The 11,163-nt window shown below is 41.2% G+C and overlaps 1 protein-coding gene across 1 annotated transcript; it reads right to left on the reverse strand.

The window, feature by feature from the left end:
* Positions 1-77: 77 nt before the first annotated feature.
* On the reverse strand, positions 78-8,771 carry LOC132882491 (GATA zinc finger domain-containing protein 14-like). The gene is made up of 6 exons (XM_060915605.1): positions 8,761-8,771; positions 2,648-3,399; positions 2,546-2,553; positions 2,005-2,514; positions 829-1,258; positions 78-535 (listed from the first exon to the last, which is right to left on the reverse strand). The coding sequence occupies exons 1-6, from the start codon at positions 8,769-8,771 to the stop codon at positions 78-80; spliced, it is 2,169 nt and encodes a 722-aa protein (XP_060771588.1).
* Positions 8,772-11,163: the final 2,392 nt, after the last annotated feature.

Raw genomic sequence — 11,163 nt, forward strand, 5'->3', positions numbered from 1 at the left:
CAGGATAATTACTACTGTGGTTGTTGTTGGTGTTAGTGTTTTGGTTGTTGAGGTTGTTAGTATTGGTGGTGTTGGCGTTAGGGTTGTATGGTGGTGTTCTTAAGATCATTGGTGGTTTGGGTGTCAGTGCTTTTGGTGCACCAGTTGCTGGTGCCAGTATTGTTTTTGGTGTTGGGGTAATTGATGGTGGTGGTGGTGATGGTGTTGTTGGTGATGGTGTTGTTGGTGTTATTAGTATTGTTGGTGTCATTCGTGTTGTTGTTGGTATTAGTGTAATTGTTGTTTTTGGTGTTAGTGATGGTGTTTGTGTCATTAGTGCTGTTATTGTGGCTGTTGGTGGTATTGGTATTGTTGCTGGTGGTGTTGTCAGAATCATTAGTATTGTTGTTGATTGTGGGGTTGGTGTTGTTGGTGTCATTAGCATTGTTGTTGGTATTGTTTCCATTGTTGGTGATATTGGTGGTGTTGGTATTGTCAGTGGTGGTGGTGTTCGTGTCATTAGTGTTGTTGTTGTTGGTGGTGGTGATGGTATTGCCTGTCATTAGTGTTGTTGTTGGTGGTGTTGGTGGTGTTCAGGTTATTAGTGTTGTTGGTGATGGTGGTGGTGTTGTCTGTGTCATTAATATTGTTGTCATTGGTGGTGGTGGTGTTGTTGGTGATGATGTTGTCTGTGTCATTAGTATTGGTGGTGGTGGTGGTGGTGGTATTGTCTGTTATTAGTATTGTTGTTGGTATTGTTGCCATTGTTGATGATGTTGGTCTTGTCAGTGGTGGTGATGGTGGTGGTATTGGTGTTGTTGGTGATGATTGTGTTGTTGGTGATGGTACTGGTGTTGCTGGTGGTACTGGTGTTGTTGGTGATGGTAGTGCTGTTAGTGATGTTATTGGTGTTGTTGGTGGTTTTGGTGTTGTTGGTGATGGTTTTGGTGTTGTTGGTGGTATTAGTGTTATTGCTGACGGTATTTGTGTTTTTGGTGATTGTACTGGTGTTGGTGGTGATGGTATTGGTGTTGGTGGTGATGGTATTGGTATTGGTGTTGGTGATGGTAGTGTTGTTGGTGATGGTATTGGTGTTGGTGGTACTGGTGTTGTTGGTGGTATTGGTGATGGTATTGATGTTGGTGGTGGTATTGGTGTTTTTGGTGATGTCATGTTGTTGATGGTATTGGTGCTGGCGGTACTGGTGTTGTTGGTGATGATAGTGTTGTTGGTGATGGTATTGGTGTTTTTGATGGTACTGGTGTTGTTGGTGATGGTACTGTTGTTGGTGATGGTATTAGTGTTCCTGGTGTTACTGGTGTTTTTGGTGATGGTGGTGGTATTGGTGTTGTTGGTGATGGTTGTGTTGTTGTTGATGGTATTAGTGTTGGTGGTACTGGTGTTGTTGGTGATGGTTGTGTTGTTTTTGATGGTATTGGTGTTGCTGGTGGTACTGGTGTTGCTGGTGATGGTAGTGTTTTTATGCCTCTGCCACCATAAGGTGCAGGAGGCATTATGTTTTTGGGTTGTCTGTCTGTCCGTGTGTCTGTGTGTGTGTCCGTCCCGAAACCTTGTGATCCGTCCATCCGTGCATGCGTGCGTCCATCCCGAAATCTTGTGAATGTGATATCTCAAAGGCTAATAAAAGGAATTTCACCAAACTTTCACCATTTGTGCGCTTTGGGACAAAGATGAACTGATTAGATTTTGAGATCAAAAGGTCTAAGGTCAAGGTCACTGTGAGGTCAAATGTCTGTCCGAAAACCTTGTGAACACAATATCTCCAAGGCTAATACAAGTAATTTCACCAGGTCAAGATTACTGTGAGGTCAAATGTCCATCCCCAAATCACAACTTGATAAGGTGTGTAGTCTACCGGGCGGAGGCATCCCCATCGATGACGTTGGCGTCGAGTTCTATCTAGTTGGTGGTGTTATTGGTGCTGTTGGTGGTTTTGGTGTTGTTGGTGATGGTTTTGGTGTTGTTGTTGTTGTTGTTGTTGGTATTGGTGTTGTTGGTGATGGCATTGGTGTTTTTGGTGATTGTACTGCTGTTGGTAGTCATGGTATTGGTGTTGGTGGTGATATTGGTGTTGGTGGTCATGGTATTGGTGTTGGTGATGGTAGTGTTGTTGGTGATGGTATTGGTGTTGTTGGTGGTATTGGTGTTAGTGATGGTCGTATTGTTGATGGTATTGGTGTTGGTGGTACTGGTGTTGGTGGTACTGGTGTTGTTGATGATGGTAGTGTTATTGGTGATGTTATTGGTGTTGCTGGTGGTACTGGTGTTTTTGGTGATGGTGTTGTTGGTGGTGATATTGGTGTTGGTGATGGTAGTGTTGTTGGTGATGGTATTGGTGTTGGTGGTACTGGTGTTGTTGGTGGTATTGGTGGTGATGGTGATGGTATTGATGTTGTTGTTGGTATTGGTGTTTTTGGTGATGGTTGTGTTGTTGTTGATGGTATTGGTGTTGGTGGTACTGGTGTTGTTGGTGATAGCAGTGTTGTTGGTGATGGTATTGTGGTTTTGGTGGTACTGGTGTTGTTGGTGATGGTATTAGTGTTGCTGGTTTTACTGGTGTTTTTGGTGATGGTGTTGGTGGTGGTGGTATTGGTGTTGCTGATGATGGTTGTGTTGTTGTTGTTGATGGTATTGGTGGTGGTGGTACTGGTGTTGTTGGTGGTATTGGTGTTGTTGTTGATGGTATTGGTGTTGCTGGTGGTACTGGTGTTGTTGGTGATGGTAGTGTTTTTGGTGATGTTATTGGTGTTGTTGGTGATGGTTTTGGAGTTTTTGGTGATTGTATTGGTGTTGGTGGTCATGGTATTGGTGTTGGTGGTCTTGGTGTTGGTGATGGTATTGGTATTGCTGGTACTGGTGTTGTTGGTGGTATTGGTGTTGTTGTTGATGGTTTTGGTGTTGTTGGAGGTATTGGTGATGGTCATGTTGTTGTTGATGGTATTGGTGTTGCTGGTACTGGTGTTGGTGGTACTGGTGTTGTTGGTGATGGTAGTGTTGTTGGGGATGGTATTGGTGTTGCTGTTGGTACTGGTGTTTTTGGTGATGGTGTTGTTGTTGTTGGTATTGGCGTTGTTGATGATGGTATTGGTGTTGGTGGTGATGGTGTTGGTGATGATATTGGTGGTTGTGGTGATGGTATTGATGTTGGTGATGGTATTGGTGTTGGTGGTACTGGTGGTGTTGGTGGTGATAGTATTGGTGTTGTTGGTGATGGCATTGGTGTTGTTGGTACTGGTGTTGTTGATGGTAGTGTTGGTGTTGTTGGTGGTATCGGTGTTGTTGGTGACTGTATTGGTGTTGTTAGTGGTACTGGTGTTGTTGGTGACTGTATTGGTGTTGTTGGTGATGTTAGTGTTGCTAGTGATGATGTTGTTGGTGTTACTGGTGTTGCTGGTGATGCTATTGGTGTTGTTGGTGGTGGTGGTGATGGGATTGGTGTTGTTGGTGGTATTGGTGTTGGTGGTATTGGTGTTATTGGTGATGGGATTGGTATTGTTGGTGGTATTGGTGATGGGATTGGTGTTGTTGGTGATGGTGTTGATGGTGATGGGATTGTTGTTGTTGTTGGTGGTGGTGGTGGTGGTCATGGTATTGGTGTTGTTGGTGATGGTGTTGATGGTGATGGGATTGTTGTTGTTTGTATTGGTGTTGTTGGTGATGGTGTTGTTGTTGTTGTTGGTGGTGGTGGTGGTCATGGTATTGGTGTTGTTGTTGGTGGTGTTGTCTGTCTTAGTAGTGTTGTTGTTGGTATTGCTGCTGTTGGTGGTGGTGGTGTTGCTGTTGGTGATGTTGTTGGTGTTTGATGTTTTTATCATCATTACTTATCCCTTAACATAGCAATTTATCAAAATCTTGTTGTTTCTTTGGATTATTTAAAAACACATCTACACTTTTAGCTATAAAATAAAAATTACAACCTTGTTTATGTTGTATGTAGTTATGTGTTGGGCTAAAAGTATACAAAATAAAGCATTTAACCCCCAAAATGGAAAATTTCTTGTCTAAATATTGAAAAATATTTACAAAACTATAAACCATTAGAAGCAGTAGTGCTTGGTCTTAACTCTCTTTATCTCTGGACCGTAATGTTTCATTTCTTTCAGCACTATTTCTTTTTCAGCACATTACTGAGATGTTAATTAATGATGAATGAGAGTGATCTACTGAAAGTGTTCTGCAGACAGCAGTGTGTGTGTGTGTGTGTGTGTGTGAGAGAGAGAGAGAGAGAGAGAGAAGACTGGGAGGAAAGGCTTAGGTTCAGTGTAGACATGAAACAGAAAGTGCACACACAAACAGATTTATGTGTTTCGAATGAATGCTTTGGCGTGGATGAGACTGAAGGAAATGTTGCGAGGTCATGACTGGATGAATCTCCTGAACACACAGCAGCAGAGTGTAGCTGGCAAACGAACTAGCGAAAACATGCTGATGTTTGCAAATCTGTAACACGGCTGAATTGCACTCCCTCACAGCTGGAATTTGATCTGAACAGGTTTATTATCTCTGCCAGAGTCAGCCTGAGTATTACAGGGAGAAAAAGTAACCAGATTTGCACCACAGCGCTGTTGAATTCTCTAATCTGATTGGTCGGAAGGGGTTGATTAATCAGCAGATTTGACAGTAGTGCAGCAGCAAATCGCAGGTTTATGTTAATGCACTTGGTGGTGTAGTGGTTAGCACGGTTGCCTCACAGCAAGAAGGTTCTGGGTTCGAACCCAGCAGCCGGCGAGGGCCTTTCTGTATGGAGTTTGCATGTTCTCCCCGTGTCTGTGTGGGTTTCCTCCGGGTGCTCCAGTTTCCCCTAAAGACATGCAGGTTAGGTTAATATGGGACGGCCTTGGGCTGAGGTGCCCTTGAGCGAGGCACCGAACTCCCAACTGCTCCCCGGGTGCTGTTAGCATGGCTGCCCACTGCTCTGAGTATGTGTGTGCGCTCATTGCTCATGTGTGTGTTCACTGCTTCAGATGGGTTAAATGCAGAGAGGAAATTTCACAAGTGTGTGATGAATAAAGTTGTGCTTTCTTTCTTGCCGTTTCTATAGTAACAGCTCATGGTCAGAGGCAAAGCTGGAATTTTTGCAGTTTCTCAATAGCATGACAAGCTGTATTGTTTTGTCTTATTAGCTACAAGAGAGAGAAAAAGGAGAGACTGGTGAGGGAATGAATGTTTACAGCTGCTATAATGTAAGTCATAGCAGGAAATAACTTGTTTCAGGGATGTTTAACAATATTAAATGTAATTATAAATAGATAGAAAGTACAATGTGTCATTCTTAAAGGAATGAAAAATGATGATCGGGGCATGTGGTATAAGGGGAATAAAACACATCAGAGAATGACGCTGTAGGAAAATGCATACATTAGCATTGAGTTTTCATTCATCCATAAATTCTTTCCTGTGAGGCACCTCTGTAAGTTCCAATGATCGAAGTTTATCCATTGGAAGCGTATCGCCTCGTTGGAGCTCATCCCTTGCCTTTAAAAAAAATTCCACACATTATTTTATCCACTAAAGGTAACAGATGTATTGTGTGATAACAGGCTGGTGTTTGGTCCAAATTAAGACACTAAGCCTCTGTTGTTTCTGCTCGGGGAATAAACAGCCTACAGGCGAGCCGATGTCAGAGAAACAAGGAGCAGCTGTGGCGTGAAGCGGAGCCAATCCCAGAACAGGCTTTTTCCTGAATTACTTGGACTCGGGCTCTGGATTGTGTCCTAGAGGGCATACGCTCTGCTTGTGTCCCTAAGCACTTTGATGAGGTTTTGGTGGCCTGTCTAATATGAGCCTAATCATCAACGTTCCCAGCGTTTACTTCTAAAACAAACCAACCGGCAGCTCTAACTGCAAGTGACGACAACCTGTGATGAATTAAATACAACGGTCATGTAATATATCAAAAAATGACAGAATAAATAAACCCAGAATTGTATCAGCATTTCTTTTCCTTACAGTTATACATCAAGTGAGATGGACATTCAGGTTTCGGGTAGAGCATTAATTCTTTTACGGGTGCCAAAATTTTATTTAATTTAAGTAGTTTTTGGAAATGTCATCAAATGTGATTTTTTTCTATTCTTTTTCTTTCCGAAGAGCTTAAAGACCAAACAAGTAACACTCTTAAGTCATTTCCACATTTCACTTACTGCATGTGGGGCGGCACGGTGGTGTAGTGGTTAGCGCTGTCGCCTCACAGCAAGAAGGTCCTGGGTTCGAGCCCCGGGGCCGGCGAGGGCCTTTCTGTGTGGAGTTTGCATGTTCTCCCCGTGTCCGCGTGGGTTTCCTCCGGGTGCTCCGGTTTCCCCCACAGTCCAAAGACATGCAGGTTAGGTTAACTGGTGACTCTAAATTGAGCGTAGGTGTGAATGTGAGTGTGAATGGTTGTCTGTGTCTATGTGTCAGCCCTGTGATGACCTGGCGACTTGTCCAGGGTGTACCCCGCCTTTCACCCGTAGTCAGCTGGGATAGGCTCCAGCTTGCCTGCGACCCTGTAGAACAGGATAAAGCGGCTACAGATAATGAGATGAGATGAGACTTACTGCATGTTTACAGCACAGTGCTGTCAAACTCTGGATTCTGATTGGCCAGGAGGTGTTGATTAGTTTTCTAGAAGAGCAGTGCAGGTGTATATTCATGCGCTCTTTCTAAAACGTTATCATTTCAATAGTAACAGCATAGCATGTTCATAGGGGCTGCGCAGAAATGGATTTCGTTAAAGTTCTCTGTCAGGAGAAATGTTTTGATGTAACATTTGTGGAAGGAATCTCCAGTGTTAGCACTTTATAACAGTCAGAGATGAAGCTGTAACTTTAAGTTTTCTGACATCTTCAGGACAAATGAGTTTAGCTGAAAGAGAGAGAGAGCAAGTGTGGTGAGCTAATCTAAATAAGGAATTGTTTAATTCTCCAACATTCCACAACATTAATCAGAACTATAAACAGATTTTTTTTAAAAAAATGATGTGTTATAATTGCTGGCATATGGCTGTAGTTTCCAAAAAACACAATTCCAAAAAACTTGGGATGCTGTGTAAAACATAAATAAAAACAGAATGTGAAGATTCGCAAATCATGGAAACCCCATTGAAAATAGTACAAAGACAACATATAAAATGGAGTGGAATCATTGTATGGGCTCAGGAACACTTCATAAAACCATCGTCTGTGAAAACACTTCATTACTGCATCCACAAATGCAAGTTAAAACCAGATATAAACAATATCCAGAAACACCGCCCCCTTCTCTGGGCCCGAGCTCTTTTACGATGGACTGAGGCGAAGTGGAAAACTGTCCCGAGGTCTGACAAATCAAAAGTAGAAATTCTTTTTAGAAATCATGGACACTACGTCCTCCAGGCTAAAGAGGAGAGGGACCATCCGGCTTGTGATCAGTGCACAGCTGGAAAGCAGCATCTGTGATGGTATGAGGGGGCGTTAGTGCACATGACATGGGTAGTTTGTACATCTCAGAAGGCCTCATTAATGCTGAATGATATATATACACATTTCAGAGCAATATGCTGCCATCCAGACAAAATCTTTTTCAGGGAAGGCCTTCCTTCTTTCAGCAAGACAACGCCAAACCTCTTTCTGCACATATTAAAACTGCATGGCTCTGTAGTTAAAGAGTCCGGGTGCTAAACTGGCCTGCTGCAGTCCAGACCTGGCACATTATGAAGCGCAAAATACAGCAAAGGAGACCCTGAACTGTTGAACAACTGAAATTGTATATCAGGCAAGAATGGGATGACATTTCTCTTTCAAAACTACACCAATTGGTCTCCTCGGTTCCCAAACATTTACAGAGAGTGTTGTTAAAAGTAGAGGTGATGCAACACAGTGGTAAACACGCCCCTGTCCCAACTTTTTTAACATGTGTTGCTGACATCAAATTCAAAATGAGCATATATTTTTCAAAAAACAATAAAATTGCTCCATTTCAACATTTGATATGTCGTCTTTGTACTATTTTCAATGAATTATAGGGTTTCCATGATTTGCAAATTATCACATTCTGTTTTTAGTTACACTTTATAGAGCATCCCAGCTTTTTTGGAGTAAAGTATTTCAAGATGTGCTGTGAAAGGAAAATATTCAACTTTTGGCAACTGTGGGAACAGTGTGTGTGCTTCATCACCCTATCCATTTGTTGATTATTTTCCTATAACTGCACAACACGCAGAGTGTTTGTGTTTTTTTTTCATTTGGAAGGACATGCATGAGAACTTGTAGCCTTCCTGTCCCGCTGTATGATGTAGACGGCTGTATTTCTCCTCATGCCCTGGTCAATGTCACTCGCTGTCCCTTGAATGTGATATCCATGGGAACCGTGCCCCTGTTATCAGACCCCCGCAAAACTTTCTGTGGCACACAGAGAAAGGAAATGAGGCTGAGGGAAAAAGGCATATAGGACAGGTTCAGATGAGGGGATGGGGGGAGTAATGACAGGAAAGCGCCTATTGAACCAGCTCCGAGGCCAGTGCACTCACTGCATCAAACTGAGTGTCCATGCACAGAAACAGCTGATGCCCATTTCTCCCAGGTCAAACCCCTCCGAGCATTACAGCATTGTGGGAAAACCCTTTGTATTGAGACATAATCTAAAACCAATACTGCATTTAGTACTATTCACAAGCAAATCCCTTGCAGGGCTTTTTGGCCTTTATCTTACAGAATGAGACAATTAAATCTTGAGCAATTTACCACAACAAAAAGCCACCAAATATGCGTAAACTGTTAAACAGGAAATGGCTTCTCAAATTACCCCAGTGTCATTATGTTTGGTATTTTCTTCTTCCTTCTCCAAGATCTAGAGAAGGCAATGCAAACATGTCGGCGCGAGCAGACAAAACAAGGGGAAGCTGTGACGGAAAGGGCGGCTTGGAGAAAACACCTGCTGGAAAACAAGATAGAAGGAAGACATCCAAGAATGACGCATTAAATAACTTCCATCGCATGAAAGTTAACGGCTGATTGGGAAGAAATGAGCTGTGTCTGATCGGACAAACTGATAAGGCTGTGAGTAAAAAATGCCTCTACATTATGGGATGGCACAAAGGCTGATTCAGAATAATCCATAATACAGAAGGACTTAGTTATAGAATTAGATATCGTGATATATTGTGCAGCTCTTATTGTGAAGAGTTGAAAAGTTTGGACTTGATCTTTGAGTTGATTTCTTAAACATGCATTTGCTAAATACACTGATGAAATTCTGCTGGATGGAATTTATGAGTGTATTTAGGGAACATTTTACCAGAAATGATCAATACTTCAAAATCACATCCACAAAAAAAAAAAAAAAACGCAGTTAATCAAAAGCACTTTAATTTAGAACCGGTTCGCCATTGAAAACACTGGGAGTGACATCATCGGAGTGAAATATCAGGAATTATTATACATACAGGACACTTCTTCCATGGAATAAAAACGTGCTCTATTCCCTTCTAGCGGGTTTCATTAATTTGCTTTGATAGCATGCAATATTGTTAGCATATCGCTTATCCTACGTGTATTACGTCACTCGACCCAACGGAGAATGAACATTGAATATGGTTTATGATATTGCATGGTTGTCAAGACAACACGATATCACACATCAGAGATGCAAAATTTCCGCACTAGCGAGCGACTGGGACAATTTGTAAACAAACATGGCCGTCAGGTTTGCTTCATTAAATATGGAAGATTTTGAAAGAATTTTGAAAGAGAAAGGCGCGCTGAACACCTGAAAGGAATGTATAATAATAATAATAATAATAATAATAATAATAATAATAATAATAATAATGGCTTTTTTTCGTCTTCGATTTGTTCAGTATCATGCTAGCTGAATGGAATATATCTGATATATCACTCAACGCCAGCCAATATTACTTAAATATGTCACTCAGATCCGCGATGTATTTCATATGAAAAATGTGAGTTTTTCAACACAAGAAGATAAACTTCATATCTTCAGGCTAACGTGTGGTTTTCTTTTTATTATATTGACACATTCACAAACAAAAAATCCCCAAATTTATCAAAACAAAATTTATTATCGAGTTCCTCGCAAGTGACATATAGAGATTTATGTCACAGTTTTGGTTCTCCATGTCCCGGATGGAGCTCGGATGAAAAATAAAATACGAGTGGCATATTTCAGAGTAAAACACTCATGTCTGTATAATACAGTACAGTATGTAGTTCCTACTGTACAGATTCAGTATGCTTGATCGTTGAGCTAGCGATCCTGAAAACATTTCCTAAACATTCCCTGATTGGGAAGATTTTTAAATAAGTTATACTGCTGGATTTAGTTTATTAGTGTATATAGCACAGGTTTGATTGAAATCAATGAAGACTTTTTTAATGCAGCTGTATTTTGCAGTGTATTTTGCACTTTTGTGATTTTTATAATATTTATGGTGCTGCTGGACTGAGGTTATTAGTATGTGCTTTCTGCACATATTAAAACCAAATGGCTGTGTAGTAAAAGAGTCCAGGTGCTAAACTGGCCTGCCTGCAGTCCAGACCTGTCTCCCCTTTAAAACATTTGACGCATTATGAAGGGACAAAGGAGACCCTGAACTGTTGAACAACTGAAATTGTATATCAGGCAAGAATGGGATGACATTTCTCTTTCAAAACTACAGCAATTGGTCTCCTCGGTTCCCAAACATTTACAGAGTGTTGTTAAAAGTAGAGGTGATGCAACACAGTGGTAAACACGCCCCTGTCCCAACTTTTTTGACACGTGTTGCTGACATCAAATTCAAAATGAGCATATATTTTTCAAAAAACAATAAAATTTCTCCGTTTCAACATTTTATGTGTCGTCTTTGGACTATTTTCAATGAATTATAGGGTTTATGTGATTTGCAAATGATCACATTCTGTTTTTAATTACAGTTTATTCAGCGTCCCAGCTTTTTTGAAATAAAATACTTCAGGATGTGCTGTTAAAGGAAAATGTTCAACTTTTGGTAACTGCAGGAACATGTGGGAATGTGTGCTTCATCACCCTACTCATTTGTTGATTAATTTCCTATCCATTTTATTAGTGTGTTTGGGTCTCACAGATTTTATCTGATTTTGAACAAAATAAAAAGCAGCAAAAAAAAAAGTGATACAAAAAAATCTGGGATACAGGAGGACTAAAGTTAGGTAAAATGAATAATCTGAG

This window comes from Neoarius graeffei, chromosome 3, assembly GCF_027579695.1.
Source record: "Neoarius graeffei isolate fNeoGra1 chromosome 3, fNeoGra1.pri, whole genome shotgun sequence".
NCBI lineage: Eukaryota > Metazoa > Chordata > Actinopteri > Siluriformes > Ariidae > Neoarius > Neoarius graeffei.

Bases quoted from the DNA above. Each gene is read 5' to 3' on its own strand.
- LOC132882491 (XM_060915605.1), bottom strand. The intron at 1,259-2,004 runs GCCATCACCAAC...CACCAACAACAG, and splicing joins CAATCACCAAAAACACCAAT to TACCATCACCAACAACACCA. The intron at 536-828 runs GTACCATCACCA...CACTAATGACAG, and splicing joins CAGTACCACCAGCAACACCA to GCAATACCATCACCACCACC.